Below are 25,437 nucleotides of genomic sequence, written 5' to 3'. Positions count from 1 at the left end.
ATACTGGTATCACATTATATAAGCATGCTGCAATTTCTATGAACAAAAGAAACTATAAACAAAAATTTTCAGAACAGAAATGGACTAATACGGAAAAGTGGTACTGGAAGTGGGGCCAGTTTAGGTACAGCTGGGGAAGCCAGAGCAGCCAGGGTGGGGGGAGCAGCATTCCGTGGTGACCCTGGGCTGAGAGCCCATAGAGGCTGCCTCAGGCCTCTTTTCTGAAACCATTCTGTCTCCCTAGGCCTCTGGGCCTGTGATGGAAGGGGCAGCCTAGAAGACCTATGAAATGCCTTCAAGGTCTTTTTTTCATTCTCTCATTAATCCCTTCCTTCTGTACCAATCTCCTTAGTAAATGGTCACTGGGCTACACCCTTGGGTTTCCTCTCTCCAACAGACCTCCTCATTCTTTGTGTGGCCAGGCTGAGAGTTTCCCAATTTTTTTACCCTTTGCCTTTACTTCATGCCTTTTCTGCCATAACTCAGCACATGCTATTGCAAGAAGCCACACAGCTATGTGAATGCTGTGCTGCTTAGAAATTTCTTCTACCAAATGCCCTGGCTCAAAACTCTTAAATTCTGCATTCCATGAAGCCCTCTGGCAGGGACACAATTCAGCGAAGTTCTTTGCCAGTTCATAATAAAGGTGATCACTACCCCAGTTTCCAGTAAGCTCCTTCTCATTTAAGACCTTCTCAGCATGGGCTTTACAGCCTATATTTCTATCGGCATTCTAGTCACCACCATTTAACCAGTTTTTAAGATATTCTAAACTTTGCCTGAATCTAGGCCTAGAATCTAGGCTTTTTATAGCCCGCTCCTCCAAATTCTTCCAGCAGCTTCCCAACACCCAGTTCCAAGGCCACTTCCACATTTTCAGCAACACCCAACTTCTTGGTACCAATCTTCTGTATTAGTCTATTTCTGTTGCTTATAAGAGAATATCTGAAACTGGATAATTTATAAAGAAATAATTAATTTCTTACCATTCAGAGGCTGGGAAATCCACAGTCCAAGGGCACATCTGGTGAGGGCCTTCTTGTGGGTGGTACTCTCTTGCTCAGCCATTCTTGCCATGGGACACCCTGCATAGCCGTAGAGTCACCACCAAGAAAAAGGCCCTCATCAAGTGTGTTCCCTGAACTTTGGACTTCACAACCTCCAAAGCATAAGACACAAATTTTGCTTTCTTATACATTACCCAGTTTCAGGTATCCTGTTATAAGCAACAGAAACTGACTAATACATTCACCAACCATAAAAAAAATTGTGATAACTCAGACCTTATAAAGTATACATAGTATTCTACAGAATTTAAGTAAACAATCACAGGACACTGAAATTCAACACACCATTAAAACAAATCATATTACTAATAGCTACCTGCCTTTGATTGAGAAATTCTGATACAGAACAGTAGTTTGAACAATTTTCAAAAAGAACTTCTGACCTGGGGACTAATGGAGACTACATAATGTAGAGATAAAATAGAAGAAAAATATCTCTACATCTCTAAGAAGGAGAGAATTAAAAACAGGATACACATATATGTTATATACAAATATATGTTTGCATGAATCTGGTTTAATCAATTTGAAAGATACCATACACACACAAGCACATACTTGGCAAACGATAATACAAAATGGCAAACAACCAAATAAGAAATATAAACTTCTGATAAATGTGTGATGGAAAATTTCAACCCTATTAGTAATCAAAGAAGTACAAATTTAAAAAATGAACTGTCTACATTTTGTCTATCAAACTGAGATTTTTTTTCCCTTCAGTACTTATTTTAAGTATTTTTAAAAACAGCATCTAGTAATCACACATAGTTACAACATACTTTGGCACAACTCTTCTATGATAATCTGGAAATACCAGAAGCCTGAAATTGTAATAAACTTTTACCTCGCAATTCTAAGAATTTATCTGAAGGAAAAAGATTTGCTACTTATATGACTTCTCTTAATGGTTACATTAAAAAAAAAAAAAAAGGTAAAGCAGGAGGTGCCTACTTGTTCCAACCTGTGAAGACAGTGGTAGAGATCCAGCTGGTCAGCTAAGAAAGGCCATTCTCCAGCTCAGGGTTAGAAAACTATGACTTGGGGCCCAAATCTAGCCTGGACTCATTTTGTGTGGCCCTCAGGGTAAGAATATATTTTTCATTTTTAAGGGTTGCAAATAAGAGCAGAAGCAGAAGAAGAAAGCAGACATTATAGCGACCCTGCAATAGACAAATGTGGGGGGACCCCACATTATGACATGACAACAGACAAACACACAAAGAAGGAGCACACAGACTCCCACAGCATCTGCTGGTCTTGGAAAACATACACAGTGATGAATTTCAACTGAGGGACTGCCTAAAATACAGGCAACATGAAAATACCTAGTAACCAAAATATTTCTAAGTCTTACATATGTCAACATATTTAGTTTCCAAAAATTCCAGTACACCCAAGAATGAGGAGGATCCTGCTGTTTATGGTAATGAATTGTAAACTGTAGACAATACAAGTAGCTACTCCTACCCTATCTCAGTGAAACTAAGGAAGAGTCTACAGTATGCAATTTTCCCTCCCTTAACCAACAACTGCTTGGGTCAAATGTCACTATTAGTCTCAATTTTTCTTTACTGTCCTTTGAATTTTAGCAAATTATGTAAGTCAAAGCTTCTGCATTCAGATCAATACTATATATAAACACAAAATAAAACACCAAATGGCCACAACTACGGCTTTGTTTAAAAAAAAAAAAAAGATGTGCCAGTTTAGGAGATTCTCACCATTTGTGAGAGATCTGTTTTAGAGATCACTGAAAATACAGAAACCCACAAATATTGTCCCCTCTAATTCCACCCCTTGCATATTCTCCAGGGACAAAGAAACACTCAGCAAAGGTGAAGCCAGAAGTCTGAAAGTATCTCTCTCCTTTGTCCCCTAGATTAAGAGACAGGGCAACACTTTACTTCCTCCTAATCAAAGCAGGTTCTCTACCTTTCAAAGAAAAGGCTGAACAGGCTAGTCTCAAAGACTAGGCTCAACCAGTGTCTGAATTCTATAGTCTTCCAAAACAGTATCTTAACTAGCTTACTAGGGAGTAAGTCAGTTAGCAATAATGGACTCCCCTAATCCCCACCAAAAGTTCTCAACTTCAAAAAGATTATTTAACTGAGAAAGAGGAAGGAAGGAAGGGAGGGAGGGAGGGAGGAGAAAATCTCAATCAAGCCAATGGGAACATCCAAAAGTACCTAAAACAAATTAGGTGCTAAGACACCATGGAAATGACTTTGGCAGAATTTTCAATGAGTCTTCGTTAGAAATAAATTATAAAACAAACTCTCAATACACTAAACAAGTTAGCTGCTATAAGCAGAAACGTACTCACTACCTAGACGTTACCACTGAAAGTAAGTGACGGAGTAGTTACAGTGCTGCTCACCCCCAGAGCCGGTAGCCGTTGCGTGCAGCTTACTGCCACTTTCAGCTTCCAGTCGGTCTCACCATCTAGTTGATCAGTTCGAATAAAACATGAACCTTGGAAGTAGAGAAGAAAAATTCACCACTCTTGCATTGTGTTACAGAAGATTATTCCTGAGCTACAGGTCCCATAAAAGCACAGTCCAGGGCCTGGTGGGACACAGAAATGATGTATCTAGAGATCCCCAGGAACAAAAAATCCTTAAAAGCCTTTCTTTTAGATGACATTATTTGATTCACAGAACAAGTTTGCTGAAAAGATAGTAATTTTTTTTAGTTAATCACTTCTTTCCTATTTTATATTCTTTCCCATTAATGTTTAATAGTAATTAGAATTTTACTTTAGAAAAGACCACATTGATCATTTTTATCTTTAATCCATGTTTTGATAATGACAAAATAATAAGTATTACACAAAAAAATCCAAAAGTGTAAGATTATCTTGCTAATAAAATCTGATTTGCCACCAAGAAACATGTTCAATAATTAAAGGACAGCTAAACTGCTATAACCCAGGTAAGTACTATTATATACTCACAATCTATCAAATTTTAAACATGGAAAAAATCCATTTACCCTTTGACCATGCTATCATCTCACTCTCAGATTCTATCCTAAAGGTAGAACAGCAAAAGCTCAAAATAACACATACAAGACTACTCACTGCAATGTTAGGTGACAAAAGGTATGATAAAACAAAAGGGAACAAAAGATTAGAGATCTAGCTGGGAAAAGGAGCACATGAGAAAAGAAAAGAAAGGGGAAAGGGAGGGGAGAACAAGACGGACATCAACAGACTGCTATGGAAAGATCTCTGGGATTGCACACTGTTCAATGAAGAAAGAAAGCTGCAGAACCTCATGTACAGAATAGTAAGAACGAGGGAGGGAGAAGGTAGAGACAGAACGCATGTGAGTGCACGCATGCTCATCTCTATGCATGTGCATCTGTGTCTCTGTGCTCCTGTAGGCATGTGGTGTGTGCATATCTATATGTATCTGTGTGCACGTGCATGCATACCTGTGTGCACACGTGTGCATCTGTGTGTGTGCAAGTGCATGTGTATACATGTCCTTCTGTGAGTGTGCATCTCTGTATGTACATATCTCTGTGTGTGTCATGTGTGCATGCATAATACGTAAAAAGGGAGATAAGGAACAGGAAGAAGGGACAGGAATAGGAGCCAGCCTTTTCTGAACATATTGTATTTTATACTTGTTCACTTTGAAATCATACACGTTTTACATAATTAAAAAGCCAAATTACATCTAACTTTTTAAAAAGCAATTCCTAAAAAAACAAAAAGCACATGACATAATAACAAATTCATAGTTTAATCAGAGAGAATTCATCCAAGTGACTTTTGAGGTTTTTGAAATTTTTTAATTGTAAAATGAAATAGTTACAGAGAGCCACACAGCCTATGCACACCCTAGTGGGCAAAGAAGCTGTGAACAACTGCAAGGCCCCTCAGAAGGCCCACGCACCCCATACCCATCACAGCCCCTTTCCCTCTTTTAGAGGAACACTATGGTCATTTCCACCTCCTTGCTGTGCTTTAAGAGTTTATCGCCCAAATGCTCATCCTTAGACACTCCAATTGAACCTTGCCCATTCTTGGCATGTCTTCAAGGTCACTTTAATCTACAGGGCCCTCCACTCCTCTTTCCTTCCGATTCATTTGCAGAAAGGCCTGGTTCTACACTCTGCTGACTGCATACTCACTGTCCAGTCTGACTGGCTCCCTGTCCACACTTGGGCGGGCGCTCAGCAGGAACATACCAGTCATGCAGAGGCACCAGGTCCAGGTTCTCCTCTACCCTGCTGCCAGCAGCCATTCATGCTCAATGCCCAGAACTGTTATTTCACTAGAGGCTGCAGAGGGTGATAACCTAGCCTTCCTTTCCAATTTTAGCTAGAGTAAAACGTAAGCAGAGAAGCTTCTGCCCTTTGGACTGAGTTTGGTCACTGGTGGAACAGCCCCTGTAAGAAAGGGTTGGCTCCTCACTCTTCACCCACAGTGTTTCAAGACAACTGGCACTCTGCCATCCTCAGTGAACAAGTAGGGGTGTGTGTGGATGAGCTGCAATATTGATGAGCTGTGGTTCAATGCAACCAGATTTATGACTACAGAATCTCAAACTGTCCAATGATTGGCCATTGGGAGCCTCTTCATGCGGCACCTGAGTCCTGGCAACATGAACCTAGCAGACTTGGAACCTAGTAGAATCTGGTACTGCAAGATGCTCATTGCTACTGTATGTATGAATGTATGTATATGTACACGCATAAAGTACTCATGAATTCATACTGATATTGCCAATTCAAAGTCAATAACATGGGAGTTTGTACTTAACCTCTTCTAGCCTACAGCTGCATCTCCTTTCTTCCACACTGAAAATCCTGACTTTCAAGGACGCTGGAGAATACAGAATTAGAAATCCAGCAGGTGCTGTGGCTGTGGGTGGTGTGTCCACATCTGTCTGCATTAGGGGCTCCACAAGGATGACTGACAATCTCGCTCTGTTGTAAATGCTGTCGAAGGGCTGTTGGCTCTATCTTGTTCAGTCTCTCTTCTTTGTGTGAATGTGTCTTATTAAAAAGTAAATAGCATTACTGAGGTATAATGACCACAAAATAACCCTCACATTAACGTGTACAATTTGATTAGTTTTGACATATGTAAAAATCTGTGAAACCACAACCAGCATTCTGAAATATCCCTAATCAACAAAAGTGTCCTCATACCCTCTTGTAAAAACTTTCCTTCCTGCCCTCTCTGTCCTGCCTCAGGCAACAAGAGATGATATGCTTTGTGTCACCAGCTCTGTTGGTGCAAGGATTTGGGAAGATCCAAAAACTATGCTGCCACAACCATCTCCTAGCATCTGGAACTGCATGTAACCTAACACACAGTAATTAGACTGCACAGTGGGGCATACCTAAGACAAAAACTAGAGACAAATTTTAAACAGCATTCAGTTGCCATATCACTACTGTTAATGTTGGCATTGTTACTTGGAAACTATCATATATATACATACATACATTCACATACATACACACACATACACACACACAGTAAGCAAACACAGGCCATCCTCACTTTGCCCAGTTAACATGGGGCTGTAAAAATGGCGCTTGATCTAATCCACACAATAATCCACAAATCTAATCCACTGATCTGAACAGTCAGTGGGGAAATGACAACTATTCCATGACTGTTAAAAACTGCACAACACTGAAGCTCTTCCTGCAAGTTACAAATGTATGGGGAAACAAAGAAAGTAAAACTGATATTTATTGAGTAGACTGTAATTTAAAACAGCATAAACACTGAGAACAATAGTGTCTTGTTTCTTCTTCAGTCTCTCACAGAAGCAACTCAGGACCACGAGCAAGCATCCTTCTATGCTGTGGCACTATCATACTCCCATCTGAGTCAGGGTCAGTGCGTGACATTTATCCTGGATGATTTCTGTGCCATAAAATATCCCTAAGAATTCCTTCAATGTCAAGTTTTTTGCTGGCATCATCTCCTTCAGGATATCGTCATCTTTTTTTATCACAATGATTTATGTTGACAAGTTCGCCGTCACTAAATTCTTCTGGCTGTAAACCATTTGTGTTTTGAAAGGCAGCAGTGTGGACATACACTTGATCACTGGTGCCTTCACAGCTCTCCTTGCTTCCTGCAGAGCTGCTGGAAGGGCGTGGCAGTTTATATAATGCCACGTGCACAGTCCTTCCTGTTGCTGTCACTGCCTGCCACTGTGCTTGAATGTCTTCAATGGCACAGTCTGACACACTTCTTCAGAAACTCAACTAAAGAAACTGCATGACCCAAAAGCCCATCTAAGATAACAGGCTTCAAAGGTTGAAATAAGACCTTGGCACACTGGCTGGATTAATGAAGTTATGCTTGGTGGTAAAAAGCAAATTAACTTTGACAACGAGGCCACACAACTGCATGCTTTGCTGTCTGTGTGTGAACTGAACACAGACGTGCAGTAACCAATCACCTGACAGACTCGGACAGAAGGGAAGTGGCTGGTGGTCACTGGTCATGTGAGACTGAGGCTGTGTAGTAGTCTGTGGAATGAAGAGCTAAAAGTGAAATTTGTACCTCACACAATTACTAACAGTTACTAAAACACTGCAAGTAAAATTTGAACAGTATTGTTCAAGGACTGGTGTTATGTATCTTGACTTCGGCAAACAAAAATTTGTGGACATTGGAAATGTGCATAGCAAGACTTTCTACGAAAGAGATACAAATACAAAATTAAAGAAGCAAAATCTCTGTAATGTTACATTTGAATTGGGAAACAGTATGCTCTTGAGAAATTAGTCCTCCCCCCCCCCCAAAAAAAGTCAAGCTCTGTCCGGAGAAAAGGCCTCAGAGGAGTCACAGCTACCCAGAGAACTTTAAAGGGACAGGAAATGAAAATGTGAGCCTGAAATACAACACTTTTTTGTATAAGAAAGCAAGAGGGGAAAGTGTCAAAAGGTCACAAGAGCAAACGTGAACAGGCTTCCACTGGACCATGAAGGGACAACTTGACCATGAAAAACGGTAGTGACAATAATGGACTGTGTGACATCAACATATTAAAATGCATGAGTTCATGATGTACTTTAAAAAGTGTTTATTTACTGCCAGGATAATTCTTTTTTTTTAGCTTTGTTATAAATTGACAAATAATTTTACAGCAGTCCCCCCTTTGTTCTAGGTTTCGCTTTCCACAGTTTCAGTAACCCAAGGTCAACAGCAGCCCAAAAATATTACATCACTACTCTTGTGCTTTGGAGCCACTATTAAGTAAAATAAGGACTACTTGAACACAAGCACTGCCATACCACAATAGTCAATCTGATAACCAAGACAGCTACTAAGTGACCAATGGTGACCCAGGCAGGACAGCGTGAAATTTCATCATGCTACACAGAATAGCATGCAACTTAAAACATAAATGGTTTATTTCTGGAATTTTCTATGCATATTACAATGCCTACATCATTCCCCTCATCTTATCACGTAGGCATTTTATCATCTCACATCATCACAAGAAGAAGGATAAGTATAGTATGACAAGATATTCTGAGACCACATTCACATAAGTTTTATTACAGCATATTGTTATAACTGTTCTATTTTATTAGTGATTACTGTTATTAATCTCTCACTGTGTCTAATTTATAAATTAAACTTTTCACAGGTATGCATGAATAGGAAAAAACACACAGGGTCTGGCACTATCTGCGGTTTCAGGCATCCACTGGGGGTCTTGGAGCGCATCCTGCAGATACGAGGGGACTACTGCATATATTTATGGGGTACAAAGCGACATTTTGAGTTACAAATACAATGTGGTATAATTAAGTCAATCTAATTGACATATTCATCGTCTCAAACACTTGTCCTTTTTGGGGGGGTTTAAGAACATTTGAAGTTGATTCTACTAATCTTGAACTGTAAAATACGTGGTTATTATCTATATTCGCCACCCGTGCAACAACTGCAAAAACTCACACTTCCTGTTCCACTGGGAGGTAGAAACCTTGACCATCACCTTCCCTTTCCCCAACCCTCAGAGACCAACCTTCTCCTATTTGCTTCTGAGTTCAATTGCTTTAAATTCCACACAGGAGGGAGAACGTGAAGTGTTGGTCTTTCTGTGGCCCAGCTTATTTCGCTCAGCATAATGCCCTCCACGTTGTCACAAACGACAGGATGTCTTTCTGTTAAAGGCTGAGCAGTATTCCACTGTGTATAGTACTATATGTCCTTTATCTATTCATTCGTGCTCATGGACACTTAGGTGGATCCCGTAATGTGGCTGTTGTGAATCGTGCTGCAGTGAACGTGAAGTGCAGAAACTCTCTGACAAACTGATTTCAAATCTTTTGGTAAATACCCAGTAGTAGGATTGCTGGATCATATGAAAATGCTACTCTTAGTTTTTCTAACACATTCTTAAAAGAGGTAAGGGGAAGTTATCAAAGATCTTTCCTGCCTTTCCTCAAATTTCAAAGTAACCAAATAGTTGATAGTTTTTTGTAAGAGAATGTCAGCTAGTAAATAAAAAAGGAATAACAGAACTAGAACATCACCACATGGCAACGCCTATCAAACAATGTATCTGGACAGAATCGCCAATGGCTACTACCACTAGAGAAAGGCGGACAATAACTTTACGCTGAGGCACCTGGGTCCCACTCATCACTCTGACCCTTGCTGACAGAGATGTCCGCATGCCATGTGCTTAGAGTTTTACACAGCGGCACTGCTGCAGCGTTCTTTCACAGAAAAGGAAAACTGAAAATGAACATGATCAGGCTTTAGCTCTAACTATCAGTGGGCAGAGATGCAGGAAACAAGGCAACGCTCCATCAACAACACAGGCATGCAGTCACGCACACTGAGAATGTGGAAAATTCTGTGCACCAAACAACCCTTCTTCTCCAGCAAACACAAAAAAAAAAAAGAAGAGAAGGAACTACTTCAGGTGAAAACAGACGCAAGAGACATGTCCATGAATGTGAGGGACGCTGGATCCTGACTCGACAATATCAACTGCAACAAGAAACATTGCAGGTGATGATCAGAAAACTGCAACAGACTGGGTGCTCAATGTTAAGGAATTCTTGTGAAATACTTTAATAATGGCATTGTGGCTACAACTTTTACATGAAGAACTTAATAACAAAATCATATACTATGTAGGATTTATATTCCTTTGGAGGAGAGGAAGAAATGAGAGAGACTGATGAAAACAGGACTGGCCATACAACAGCATTGTTAGCAATGTGATGATGTCTACACAGCAGTTCATTACACTACTGCCTCATGCAGTGAGTCAGTTTAAAAATGCCTATAATAAAATGTTTATGATCTAATGAAAAAAACAAAATGAATAAAGCCTGCAAGAGACTTTCACTTCCAGAAGGACAGAAAAGATGTACTTCCTATTCTTATTAAATAAACCAAACAATGCTGAACATTATATATAAAAAATAAGAAGATTCTGGAAGATGAAAAAAGGAAGGCAGTGAACTAGAAATCCGGGCACCAGCAGATGACAGAGGTGAGTCTTCTCAGCTCTTGTCTTGCCTCTTACGTCTCAGACCAGTTACTACAGAGCCTAGCCTCCTGTAAACAACAGGCACACACAGAACAGTCCCAAGGAAAGTCTACACTCTCCAGCCAATGGGACAAAAAAGGACAACCTCTTAAGACAGAAAACCACTCTATTCCAGCAAAACACCACAGAGATAACTATGGCCTAATCCCCACCTGGCAACAGAGGCTCAGTGAGGAGCCCACACATGCACCCTTCCCCAGAGCTGGGGGAAGTCCCAGAAGGTCTGATGGAGACTCTGGACTCCCAACCCACCTGCAATACAGAGGAGAGGTAAGGATGGGGATAATGGGACAAGGAGAATGAGGAGGGGGGACACGCTAGCACAAGTGCACTTTCTGGAGGCCTGGCTCATTTAGAAAATATCTCCCAAAACTGTTAGGAGTAGAAACCAACATAATACTCCAAGCTAAGGAAAAAGTAGTTACGGAATCTACCCTACTGTCTGTCATGCAACTAGCCCCTCCAAAAGTGTATATGGGCAGTATACGTGTAACAGAAAGTGACTTCTTTCTCCTCAAAAAAGGGGAGATTGCTAACATTTACTGAGCACCTACTTGCTAAGTGCCAGTCATGGCCTGTCTATGATATCTGACGTCCTGTGAGACAGGAGGTAACACTGTCCCTATTTTAGGCTTAGAGGAAAACCACCCCAAGCTCTCCTCAGGAAGTATAGAATCAGATGCGTGACTCAATCCATCTGACTTCAAATCCTTGTGCTACACCTAACATGTAACTCAGGTTCCTATCTCAGCACTTAAACCAACAGTGTTGACTTACTGGACAGTTTGAATTTTGACATAGGAATATCAAAAATGTTGTCTAGGGGCTTGTCTGTCATTTCAGTCTTTTGTTTCTTGCTGCCATCACCCGGCTAAACTATTTCATGAGTCTGTTCCCCTGTGATGCAGCCTTGACGTCCCTGCTCATATTTTTCCTGGCTTTCCAGAGGTAGTTCCTGGCTCCACATAAATCATTTATTGGCCAAATGTAGTGCTTAAACTTGGTTGGCCAGCCAGACTTCTACCCTTTACCACTGGCTGGGTGTGATCTGGAGCCTCCTCTACAAACTCACGGCATTCCCGATTTTGCCCACATTCAGTCAGGGGAACGTGGCTTTGCGGCTGACTCTGTGCACTCCTGAGACCACAGCATTGGGCACACACACAGTCTTCCAGACTGACGGGGATGCCTGCGATCTCACATCTAAGCTCAGCTCTACAGGATTTGCCACCAGTAAGAGTAGCATGCATCACTGAGCCAGATCAAAAGTTGTGGGCCAGCCCCCTGGCTCACTCGGGAGAGTGTGGTGCTGGTAGTGCTGAGGCCACAGGTTCAGATCCTATACAGGGATGGCTGGTGCGCTCACTGGCTGAGCATGGGGCAGACAACACCGTGCTGAGGGTTGTGATCCCCTTACCGGTCAAAAAAAAAAAGTTGTGCGTAAGCTCCTTGGGTCACTGAGGCCTTGGCAGAGCTGATGGGCTGTTTGTTTCCTGAGGAATCCTTCAAGTCTGCCCTGAGCCCACTCTAGCTGCCCCTGAGTGCAAGCTGCCCAGCACATGCACACAGCTTCCCAGCCCCGGGATAAGTCTGAGCTCAGGACTCTCTGAGAAGTTTCTTCCCTTTGAACTGCTGGCCACCAAGCTCTCCCATGTTTTCAACCACACTGAGGCATGAACTTCGCCAGGCTCTATTCCAAACAAAGTCTGCAGGTGAAGCTGCAGAGATCTCAGTGTCTAGGGTCTGTCTCTCCCTCTGGGGCACTGAACTGGAGTTGGGGACAGGAGAACAGCCCGCTTTATCAGTAGTGACACCCTGCTCTTCCAGTGGGCACTGGGCGTGGGGTTACAGTGCTATGACTGCCAGGAGTGTTGCTTCTGCCCTACAAGCTATCTGGGGCTGGGACTCACTGGGGTGGGTCACTCAGGGGACCAGGATTCTTGGCCCATCAAGACTGGAACAGAGCTCTTGCCTATGAGCAGGAGCTGGGGAGCAGCCCAGTGTCTAGCCAACCCTGCCAAGAGTAGGGCTTCTGCAACACGGGCCTGGGAAAAATAAGACCTGTGGCTAGTCCCTCCAGGGGTGAGGACTTACCCTCAGCCTGGGAAGTGTAGAGAGAGAGAGAGCCCCTGATTTCTCACCTGCACTGGCTGAGAGTAGAGCCGGGGTAGGGAGAAGTAGGTCCTGGCTCAGTTGCTACAGACTCAATCTATTCTTACTGAGAATGAAAGTGTCTGAAAAATATTAAAACGATTACTCTCAAAAGATACATAACTGAACACTTAAGATTAATTTTAGGAATTCTCTTTAATGAAAAAAAAGTTCTCCACTGGCTTTCAACCAGGGATGACTTATACTTGGCAACTTCTGGAGACATTGTTAGTTTTCTCAACTGGGGGAGTGTTGGAGGAAGGCTACTGGCATCTGGTGGGTCGAGGACATGGATATTCTCAACACCCCACAGTGCATAAGGCACACCCCCACAACAAACATCAGGCCCAAAATGCCAACAGTGCTGAAGGTGAGAACCCTCCTCTAGACGCTCACATCTAAAACTGACACATGGAGGGAAAGCCAGGCAGTCTAGGCTGCATGCTGTTGTACAATCCAGTAAGTGATGCTGCAGTCAAGTTACAGTTTTTTTTTATCTGCACAATGGGAAAATTAAGGCTTACCTTGGAGTTGTGTTGTAAAATTTAGAGGAAAATCCACTAATGCCTGCCATGAATGGCATACACTGGGAACTCATTAACTGATGGCTAATTATTTCTCAAGTTTGGAGAAATAGTTAAGGTAGATAATGTAACAATATATCTTCACCTAGCGCTATGGGTCAAATGTGTCCCCCAAAAGTTCATGTACTGGAAACTTAATCCCCACTGGAACAGTGTTAAGAGGGTAGGAAATCCAATAATGGGAACTGAAAGGTGGAGTCTTTAAAAGGTGATTGGATCTGAGAACCATGCCCCTAGTGAATGGATTGATCCATTCATGGAGCAACAAGTTGATGGTTTAATGGGTGGTCATGGGGATGATTCTGATAACTTTATAAGGAGAACAAGTGAGAAGGTTAGCTCTCTTGCTCGGCCTATCCTAGCGTGTGACACCCTATGTAGCTGTAGAGCCACTATTCATGAAAAATGCCCTCACCAGATGTGCTCCCTGGACTTTGGACTTCCCAGCCTCCAAAACTCTAAGAAATAAATTTCATTTCTTATAAATTACCCAGTTTCAGGTATTCTGTTATAAGCGCCAGAAATGGACTAATGCACACATAGTTTAGTCCAGTACACCCTTTTTACATACATTCTAAAACTAAAATGGATCCATGCAAATTGACATCCATACTAACCTCACATCCCTCTGAACTCCCTAGAAGAAGCGCATTTGTGCACAGTGGTGAGCGTCCTCTTGCTTTCCTACTCTGCATAAACGCCAAACACTCTTCTCTCCTAGCAGATGCATTTTCAGCCAATCACAGCTGCCGGCAATTCACAGAGCCTAATGTACCCTAAATATGTAATCACCTTACCAATTTTATTTTTAATCCTTTTAACTACTCAGTAACATGTACATTATCATTGCCAAAATGAATCTGGGAGATTCAGAGAGGATAACCTACTTTCCTAAGGCACAATAAGATTGGGGGCTTTGAAAAGATGTTCCAATCATCTGCTTTATCAATTAAAGATATATGAAAGAGACCTTTATTAGATTACATACACTTTGAAAAATATACCTAATTATGCAAATAAACTCTGTTACACATTATTTGTCAAAAAAAATTATAAGGAGAATAATTTGTACTGGTTTCAACAAAGAAGCAATATAAGGAAATTTGCAGTGAATGTTATTTTAAGGTTAAATCTTTTTCTCAATATTGATTTTTTTCTTCTTAAATATGTGTGAGTGTACTGTCATATATAATACAAAATAACTTAAAATGGACAAGACTGGACTCCAGCTGACATGCTGCAGGACGTCAATGCACATACTGTGCTCTAGCTTTGTTTGCTAATATACAAAATAAGAACAGGTGAGAATCTCTGGAGTATCTTAAATTTCAAACATTTTGTGTTTCTAAAAGTGAAACTAATATCTTACCTAAATTTCTATAAACTTATTAAACTCTGGAAACATTATAGTTGCCTTTCTTTAAAGAAAAAAGACACACTTCATGTTAAATAATTATACATTTTTAAAACTTGTGGAAAAAATAGCATACTATTTTTCCTCAAGTACAGTTAAAATTACTAACCTCCCAATAACTGATGTGATTTAAAAAGACAGACAGACAGACAGACAGATAGACAGAGAGAAGAGAGAAAGAGGAAGGGTGAACTGTGGCAAAATCAGAAGTATGGCCAATTTGACTCATCTTACGAGAACTGTATCTAATAATTTTTTAACAGAAAGCACTAGCTACAAGTGATGGCAGATTCAGCTCAGCAAAAATGAATTATTAAACTGTTCTGCTTAGATCCTATTACAGACTTCTTATGAATACTTGATTTTATTTTGTATAATTGACAAGAGCTGACAGGAAAGGACAGGTTTAATGATAATCAAATTAAGATCAACCAGTGCCTGTGTCCCAGGCTGCATCAAGTGGAGAGGGAGCTGTGGATGGGACACAGTGAGACAGAGTGTGAGATGGTCACAGGGCACAGTAAGTCATCCTGTAGTACCAGCAGACTGGCTGCCGTGGCTCACACACCCAGTGGCTCTGAAAGAGATGGGCTGCAGTACATGCCCAACAAAAGAAAAATAGACATCGACTTAGCATTTATAATACCAGATCGTTTACCATTAAACTTAATTTTTAAATCATTTATATGATTTAATGACTCTACATGAAATTTTTAAGCTGGTGGTAAGATGAACAGTACTCTTACAGAGATAATGTGGATGGGTACAGTGTCATTTACTTACCCCTCGTCCCACTAACAAGTGACAGCTGAGGCATTGTAATATGTCCCAAACACTTCAACTATAATGTCATCACTTAGAAGACAAGTGAAAAAGATATTGGCATTTATAAGAGATTGATGAAAATTAGTTCTAAAGCATTAATTTCTCTTAATACCACTAAAAGAACTGTGTGCACTGAGGAGATATTTGATCTGAATTAAGAAACCGGTGAAGCAATTGATTAATTGGAACTTAAGCCATCAGTCACCAGATCCATCAACAGCTTCATTTACATTCTAAATAATCACCTCACAGCCCAACAGAATACTCTGTATTAATGTACAGTCAATACGATGCCACAGAGCAGCTCACCAAGCTGCACTGACATGCTCCAGGCTGCTACTGTCCAAGCTTGAACATGCTGCATACATTTAGGACTTTTAAATTGGCTAAGGTTTAAAAATTTTATTATAATAAACAATGTATTATAAGGTATTTTTGAACTGAGGCTGAAAAGCAATAAAATAAAAAAGTATTAGTAGATAACACAAAAAATTCTGAACATGTGTGATCTTCTGAAAACAACTAGGTAATAAGAAAACTTGAAATAATTACTTAAAACCACACAAACAGAATTTCCAAAGCTAAGAATCCTTGATTGAAAGCAATATGATACCATAAATTTCATACACCTTGAAAGCTATTTGGTCCACTTCATAAAGAGAAGAAAAAGAGCAGGAAAGAACAATCAGATTTCCTAAATATCTTCATATAATTAGTAATTGTTATTTTAAAAATTTAAATTTTATTAAAAAAAAATAAAACTGAGGAACATAATGGAACCATAGGTTAAAACAGACTCTGGTGAGGTCCTAAACTCAGATCCATTACATAACTTTTCAGAAATATGAAAACAATAAAAAATTTAGCATTCATGTATACTGTGTACATTTTTCAGGGGAACAAGGTGATAATCTTAGGATTCTCAAAGGGATCCATGACCCTCAAATATTAAGGATCACTACACTACACAGAGTAATTCTCCCTAAAACATACAATGCAAGGCAAAATTTGAGAAAAAGAAAACAGTTCATAGAACAACAATGATTTGGATAAAGTGTTATTTATCTGAGGTTAACATAAGAGAGAGTAATTCACCTGCCTAATGCTCTAATATTCCATTTATATTTTGCTGTCTTACTGTGCCATGATGATGATGTAACAGAAAGATCATCAAGAAGCTGAAAAAGAATTCCCAAAGCTGCCGTCAGCCGCCTAATCTTAACCACGGCATCTGTGTTCTCCACTCAGATGCCTGCTTTGAGAAATGGACATTTTTAGCCATCTTCCAGCTTTAAAGTGCTGGACTCTGTTCATAATTTACCTCCTAACACAAATATATATAATCTTTTCCTTTAAGTTAATTACCCAACATTATTTCTATATTTGGAATAATATTTTTAATTTTACATATATTTCTACCACAATCACTAAAAGAGCAACTAATATAAAAGTATCTCCCAAATCAAATATTTTGTTATTCATTATGCTGAATACATCTAGAAGACAGGACAAACAGATCATAAACAAAGAGGTGAGGGCAGCAGGGACAGTGGTGTAGAAACCTCTGAAAATCTACTTCTCTAATACTGGAATGAAAATACTAGCAAAAATTGTCAAAAGTAACTTCTCCAGAACTCTCGAAAATAACCAAAGACTTGCAACAATTCCAGGAGCATTCATTCAAGAAAAATGTTAACTCTAACTCACAGTGAGCTGTGTTACTTATAATCCCTGGCGCAACCACTAACAACATAATTTTTAAAATACACAGCAATACATGTGACAGTGGAATTAAAACTGTACATTAGAAAATATTTAAAACAAAAGGTGGCCATAATGGAGCAAAAGAGACACATACAAAAAAAATCATAAGACAAAGGAAATAAATAGCAAAATGGCAGATATAAATCCTTCCTTATCAGTAATTACATTAAGTAGAAATGGATTAAAAACCCCCATGGAAAGGCAGAGACTGATGGAACTTTATTTCATTAAGCACAGCCAGCATGCTGCCTACCTCCCGGGAGACCCAGAGGTATAATCAGAATATGAAGATAATTGAAGATGAGGAAGAAGTTACCAGTTCCCCAGGAAGAACATGCTGAGTCCAAACTTAGGTGTGTCTGGGACGGAACACTGAGAAACACCATTTAAATCTCACACAGAGGAAGAGGAAGTGGGGTGAGGCCATGAAGACGTGGGATAGTAGCAAGAGAGCCACATAGGTAGGAGACAGATTTAATGCCTGCAGGAAGAAGACAGTGCTGCTGAAGAATTTAACCAAGACAAATGGGAGGTAACTGGGAGGGGACATCTCCATGAGACAGGCTCCAGAGGGTATGTGGAGAAAGGGTGCTTCCACAATAGGAGGGGCCCTCTTTCCTTCTGAGGGGAGGACACTGAAGGAGCTGCCAATCTGAGGCCTTTGTCTTCTCAATGAAGGTCAAGGCAGGGTCACCAGCTGAGAGTGAATGGGTAGGTGGGAAAGGCAGACTTGAGAAACACTGAGAAGTTCTGAAAAAGCTGCTTTCAAGAAAGGGCCTAGGCAAATAGAAGGACTGCATGTGGCAAGGATGACCCTGTCGATTAAGAGTTCCATTGGAACGCTTGTGTGGACTTTGCAAAGCTCTGCAGCCAGGTGTGGAAGAGAAGGAAGTTGAGGGACTGATTTAGGGCTGGGCAGGCATGACAACGGGGCACAGAGAGGTACACAGGGAGGGTGCCAGTAATTACACAGGTATTTACATGTGACCCTTTACTAAGACCCTTCAAAGGCATATTTTAAATGAGTGCATTTTGCTGTATGTAGATTTTCCTGAATAAAGCTGAATTTTAAAAAAAAAAGCAAAGATTAATAGAATGGATTAAAAACTATGATGCCACTATGTGCTGTCTACAAGAGACACACTTTAGATTCAAAGACACAAACAGGCTGAAAGACAAAGGAAAAAGATGCAAACAGTAGCCAAAAGAGAGCTGGAGTAGCTAAGGATATTTCGTAATGATAAAAGGGTCCATCCATCAAGAAGACATAATATACACCTAACAAGAGAACCTCAAATACACACACACACACAAAAAAAACACTGACAGAATTGAAAGAGAAATGGATATTGCAACAAAAACAATTGCAGAGTTCAACACTCTACTTTCAATAGTGGATAAGACAACTAGACAGAAGATTTGAATAATGCTACAGACTAACTAGGAGTAACAAATAACTACAGAACATTCCACTCAGCAGCAGAGTACAGATTTTCTCAAGTGCAGGTGGAACATTCTAGAGGATACACCCATATGTTTGGACATAAAACAAATCCAGATAAATTTAAAAGGACAGACACCATACAAAGTATATTCTCCAACTACAATGGAATGAAACTAGAAATCAATAACAAAAAGAAATTTGGAAAATTCATAAATATGTGGAAATTAAACAACATATCAATAAACAATGGATCAAAGGAGAAATCACAAGGGAAATTAGAAAACACTTTCAAGATGTATGAAAACAGAAACACAACATACCATACCTCTCTAGACACAGTGAAAATAGTGCTTAGATGGAAATTTATAGTCATAAACATCTATATTAAAAAAGAAGAGGCTGGCGGTTAGCTCAGTTAGTTAGAGTTGTGTTGTGGATAACACCAAGGTCCAAGGTTTGATCCTTGTATTGGCCAGTGCCCCTCCACCCTCAAGAAAAAGACCTCAAGTCAATAATCTAAACTTCCACCTTAAGAAACTACAAAAAGAAGAGCTAACTGAAACTGAACAGGAAACGAGTGGAAGGAAGAAAATAATAAACTCAGAAATCAGTAAATGAAATAAAGAACAGAAAAGCAATTGAGAAAAATCATTAAAACCAAAAGTTGGTTCTTTGAAAAGATCAATAAAATTGACAAACCTTTAGCTAGAGTGATCAAGAAGAAAAAAGAGAAGAGTTAAACTGCTAAAATCAGGAAAAAAAGAGGGAACATAACTATCATTATAGAAATAAAAAGGATTATAAGGAAATATGAAGAACAACTGTATGACTACAAATTAGATAACCTAGATAAAGTGCACAAATTCCTAGAAAGACACAAACTTCCAATACTGACTCAAGAAGAAATGCACACTCTGACAACTAGCAAGTAAAGGAATTAAATTAGTAATAAAAAAAAAAAAACCCTAACAAACTCAAAGTACAGAACAGTCCTAGATGGTTTCATGGGTGAATTCTATCAAACATTTAAAGAATTAATAATAATTCTTCACAACTCTTCCAAAAAAATAGAATAAGAAGGAACACTTCCTAACTCATTCTCCTAAGGCCAGCATTACCCTAATACTAAAACAAAGATATCACAAGAAAAAACAAAAACAAAGAACTATAGACCAATACATCTTTTATGAACACACACACAAAAATCCTTAACAAAGCACTAGCAAATCAAATCCAGAAACACATAAAAGTATTATACACCATGATCAAGTGGAATTTATTGTGGTATACATCTGTGGTTAAGGAGATCGGCCTTTCTGGGGGGCTTGAAGGCCAGGCGGAGCTCCTGCAGCATTCAGCAGTATGTACTACACTGAACATAAAGCTTATCTACTGGACCATTGTTAAAACTCTTAAGTGGTCTTACTATTGGTAGGAACACCAGAAATGCTTGCAAAAGAGCACATTATACTCCAATACTGCCAAATGGTGGTTTCAAAGTATAAGCATAAATATTCTAAAAGCAAGGAATACCACTTGCAAAGAGAATCAGTAGGAAGACTTCCAAAGTAGAGAGCAATTAGGATGAGATTCCAGTTAAGGGAATGCTAACTATCACAAAGGACAAAACTTGCAACTGCAGTGATTAACAGTATGAGTTTATTTCTCTCTCACATACAGTCCATTTGGTAACAGAAGGAGAGGAGACGCTGTTCCACATGGTCATTCAGAAAGCTAGACAGATGAAACCTGTGTCACCTTCAACAAGCAGCTTCTAAGGTTACCCTAGAACGTCGACATTTGGCTGGCAGCAAGCCAGAGAAGAGAAGGTGACTGCGGAATGCTAAGTCAAGGGCTGGAAGTAGTGTGCCTGGTTCTCAGCCTTCTCCTCCAGCAGCAGCTCAGTGACACGGCCCCACCTAACTGTCAGGAAGGGGGATTCTAGCTGTGTTTCCAAGAGGAAAGGGAAACAAGTTAGAAAAGTAGCTAGCAGTCTCTGTCGCAGTTGGGAAAATAGAAACTCACACTGATTAACATGTAATAAAGGAAATGTGTCAAGCCCACAGAGGACACTGATTAGCTGTGCAGCCGAACTGCTCTGTTAATGGCTGTCTCATCTCACAATGCAAACAAACCATCACTACAGTTGGTAAGAAGAGAAAACATATTTCTTCTTGTTCATGACTTAAGATGTCCCTTTTAAAAGTATGCTGTTTATAAATGAAAAATTAAATTGACAACTCAAAAATCTAACCTTAGTTTCTAATGTTTTCACACTAGGGAAAAAATAACATATATGCTGAGTTTCTAATAAAAATAGTAGTATGCTTAGCTTCCAATGAAATGTGGTCCACTTATTCAACACCGTCAGAAATGGAGGGCACAAGGAACTCTGGATATCGCTTGTTACCTCTCCCCTTGTTTCAGAGATGACGAAAGCGTGTGCCCATGTGGCAAGATCATCTGACTAGAAATGGGCCAAAGTGACTTGAAGTTCAGTTTCCTGGTTCCCAACAGTTTTTACTTGACCACACATCGGCTTCCCTTCCATCACCTTTTCCATCTTCTCACTGCTGAAAGTTCAGGTCACACACACGTTGTTTTTTCAGTGAAGTTCACGCCAGCTCACTGAGGCAAAATGACCTGTTCCCTCTCATGCAGACCTAACATTTCCTTCCACTATCACAGCGCCTGCACAACAGGACTACTACTACTCGTCAGTGCGTGTACTTCCACAGAGAAGCAGGCCATGAACTCTTGGAAGGGTGCAACTTGGTCTTGTTCCCTTTTGAGTCCTAAGAAACAGTTAGCGGCTAGTACATAATAAGTGGTAAATAACTGTTTGCTGAAATGAAGAATAAAACTGTAAATTAAAGATAGCAATAAAATTTTGAGCAACACCATCATTTTATTAATTAGATCTCAATATGGATTTGAATGAAAAGACTCATTGGATGCATAGTTTCTGACAGAATTATTTTTTAAGCAAACGTATTATACAATAAAATCATCTTTTTAAATATCAATAATTAAATGTGATTAAGAAATTAATGAATTCATTGTACTATTATTCAAAGGGAAATTTTTATCTGCACAAATTTTACTTTTACCTTTTAAAATGAAAATTAAACTGCCAAAATATTAAATCATCAACAATGTAAAAAATAAAGATAAAATTAAAATACCTGCTTTTTCTGAAGTCCTAAGAAACACCATGTCCGATGGAATTCTTTGATTCTGCAAAGAGTAATATAAAATACTAATCATCTATATGCAGGCTTATAAATGAGCACAATTCCACTCCAAAGTAGAAATAATAAACACCAACTAATGTTATAATTAAAATTTTGCTAAACTAACTTTTATAATTTGTATATCAAAAATTTAATATTTTAATTCACATTTTAGTTGAACCTCTAAGATTTTTTTCGTTAGTGAGCCATGTAAATAGCATTCAGTGATGACTTAAAAACTGTTTCAATATCTGAAAACTGCTAAATACTGCCATGTCCGAGGCATTAATACATACAATGTAGCAGCTATTGCCTTATAAAAAATTTTGTCCTCCCTGTTATACTAAATGGCCCCAGAAAGTGAGGACAGTGGTCTTCCAATGCCCAGAACAAGACAGAGCACACCATCAATAAAACTTAATAAATGTGAATGAATGAAGAAATGTATGACTGAGCAAACAAGCAAACAAAAAATGAGACAGAAAAGGAAAAATCTCAGAGGTACCTTATGGCATATAAAAACTTTTACAAGTCACTATTCATACATTTAATCACTACAATTCCATAAATTGGGAAAGACGTATCAACCTAAAGAAAAAATGTATAACTTGGTATACTTTACGTAATTTCATGAATTATGGATATTTTTGAGACTTAAGGAAAAGATTTATCTACACATGGTAAAGAAATGGATTACTTGTCAGTCAACAAGTAATAAAAACAAATTTAAGTTATTAAGGCTAAAAAAAGATATGTTGCAGGATAGAGCAATTACTTCCTAATACCAACAAAAAAGAGTGACTACTTAAGGTCTAAAGAACCCTTAGGTCATGGAAAAATTTACAACGGAAATTAGTAAATATTTTTAAGTGAACAGTAATAAAAACTCAACATATGAAAATGTGTGGAATGGCCAAAATCAGGAAAATGTTAAGAGGAAAATATACACAATTAAATGCATACAATAGAAGGAAAACCCTATGTCAGATCAGGGGAAGAGGAGTTGTATTCAGGTAAATCAGAATTTATTTCCATATAAGGGGAGTTCCAGTCAAGATGGCAGAATAGACGGTCCCCAGCGTCACTCTCTCCCACAAATCAACCAACTTACAACTATAAAAATGTAACAACAGCCAAGCTGGGGCCACTGGAGCTCAGAGGAAGAGGAGGAGAGACCTATGGAGTTCATGAGGGTGGGAGAAGCCACAATGAGAGAAAGAAAAAACTCCTTGGAGCATTTCAGGCCATGGCTGCTTTAAGGCTGGACTGCTGAGCACATGGAACAGGAGCTGGCAGGAGCCAGCGGAAGCCACAGTTGTGCCCTTCAGATGGAGTTGCTTGGAGGTGGCAGGAGAGAAGAGGGCCTTGGTGGCCCTGAGGACAGCAAGACCACTAATAGGGTTCCCGTGGACCCACACAGTAGTGAGGAGCCAGAACAACTGAAAAAAGGAGCCATTCAGAGGCCAGTGAGTCACTGCAAGGGACTGGTATACAGCCCGTCCCATGGGAAGTGTTTACAGCACAGGTGGTGATGGAGACGGGCCCACTGGGTGAACAATGGGACACAGCAAGGTCAGCTGATCCACTCCCCAATCAGCACAAGACCACTCAGAGGAGACTGGTCAGGAATAGAGAATTGCATGAGGTGCAGTTTGATGAAAAGACTCAGGCCCAGATAAGAGTTTCTACACAACCCAGGTAAACCGGGTCTCTGGAGAACCAGTAGTAACTATAAGGTCAACCACTAAACCCTGAGCTGCACAAAAAGCCTACCCTATACAGAAACAGCAGCGAAGCAGCAATTTAGCTCAAGCACACAGCTCAAGTACTGGTTACCACAGGAAGTTTCCCCATTTTAGAAGCAAGCAAAGGACAAAAAATTAGTTCTGGCCTAGGTACACTGCCAGCACCTCGGGGCCCTGCCTGGGGCCCAGGGTATGGAGCCAGGGACCGGAACCCCACCCACAACCAGGCACACCACCAATGCCAAGGAGCATGCCAAAAACATCACCTCCATGTGGGTGGCCCACCACAGCCACCACAGTAACCACGGCTGCCACAAAAGTGGCTAGACATCACAACCACCACACAGATGGTCCACCAGCCACTGGATTGCATTGGCACAAGGAGAGTCACCAGCAAAGACCAAAGGAAAGAAGAGGATGTCTCTCTTCACAAAGCTCATTCCAGAGTGACAGAAGAAGCATCTGCTCTATGATAATATTGGGGGACCTGAACACACCTCTCAGCACTGAACAGATCACCTAGGCAACAAATCAACAGAGTAACCATTACTCTTTCAGGGGGAGAGAAGAAATCTGGGGTTATCAGTGGTGGGAAGTGGGAGGGAGAGGGGGATAGGGAGAGATTGGACAAGGGGCATAAAGAATAAATACAATTTATAACAATATATACTAGTAATATTGATTTGATCAATATATGTCAACATTGAATCCCCAAAATACGTATAATCAATTATTATTCAATAAAAAAAGTGCATACAATAGAAAAGAAAAAAGGCTAAAAACAAACCATCAAACAGCTATACATCCACCTGAAAGCAGAAAAAAATAGCCAGTGAATCACAGAGAAAGTACAAGGATGTAGGCAAATATAAGAACAAAAATTAATGGCACAGAAAACAAACACATGTGAGTAAATATACCAGTAACAAACAGCAAGAGAGTATAAATATTTTTTCAAATATGCCCATTTTGGTTATAAGAAAAAACATTAGAATAAAACTAATAAAGGCTGGGCAAGACCTCTACACACAAAAAAGCTATGAAACATTACTGAAATAAAATCTAAATAAATAGAACATATCATGTTTAGAAATTAGAATGTACAGTATTGCAAAGATCTCAAATGCCCAGTAACTGATCTGTATATTCAACACAAACACATTCAAAATCTTAGAATGTTTTTGGTGGGAATTGACAAGGTACTCCTCATGTATGCAGGGAAACGCAGAGGCCAAGAGGACAGTACTGATCTGTACATCAGTTTGGAGAGTACTGCCACAAGTGTGAGAACTTATCCTACCATCTAACAAAACCAGAAAATTAAGCAAGAATGATTATATCAGTATTAAACCAAGATAGATAATCACACCAATGCAGAACTAGAGAATGCAGAAATAGGCTCACATATGAGAAGGATGGCCCTGCAGACGATCAGAAAATGACGATGAGAGATGATGGTCTTCTTGACAGTGCTGAGAAACACAACATTCCACTCAAATTACAATTTTAAATGTGAATGTCACAATAATAAAGCCCCTAAAAGGTAATACAGAAGAATCATTTTCTTTCTCTACTTAATTGTCTTGTCACTCATCAAACAATGAAAGAATATTTTCATAAATTTTTGGTAGGGAGGAATTTCTTAGC

General features: G+C 39.7%; 1 protein-coding gene across 3 annotated transcripts in view; it reads right to left on the bottom strand.

The window, feature by feature from the left end:
- Positions 1 to 25,437, bottom strand: part of ATP9B (ATPase phospholipid transporting 9B (putative)) — a 271,433-nt gene that overhangs the window by 156,564 nt on the left and 89,432 nt on the right. For all 3 annotated transcript variants that reach the window (XM_063076518.1, XM_063076519.1, XM_063076520.1), the window contains 2 exons: positions 21,998 to 22,049; positions 3,448 to 3,542 (listed from right to left, as the gene is read on the bottom strand). In XM_063076518.1, coding sequence (XP_062932588.1) covers positions 3,448 to 3,542; positions 21,998 to 22,049 — 147 coding nt within the window. The remainder of the gene's footprint in view (positions 1 to 3,447; positions 3,543 to 21,997; positions 22,050 to 25,437) is intronic.

The sequence above is a fragment of the Cynocephalus volans genome, chromosome 13 (assembly GCF_027409185.1).
Source record: "Cynocephalus volans isolate mCynVol1 chromosome 13, mCynVol1.pri, whole genome shotgun sequence".
Lineage (NCBI taxonomy): Eukaryota > Metazoa > Chordata > Mammalia > Dermoptera > Cynocephalidae > Cynocephalus > Cynocephalus volans.
This window is presented reverse-complemented; position numbering and strand designations above follow the sequence as displayed.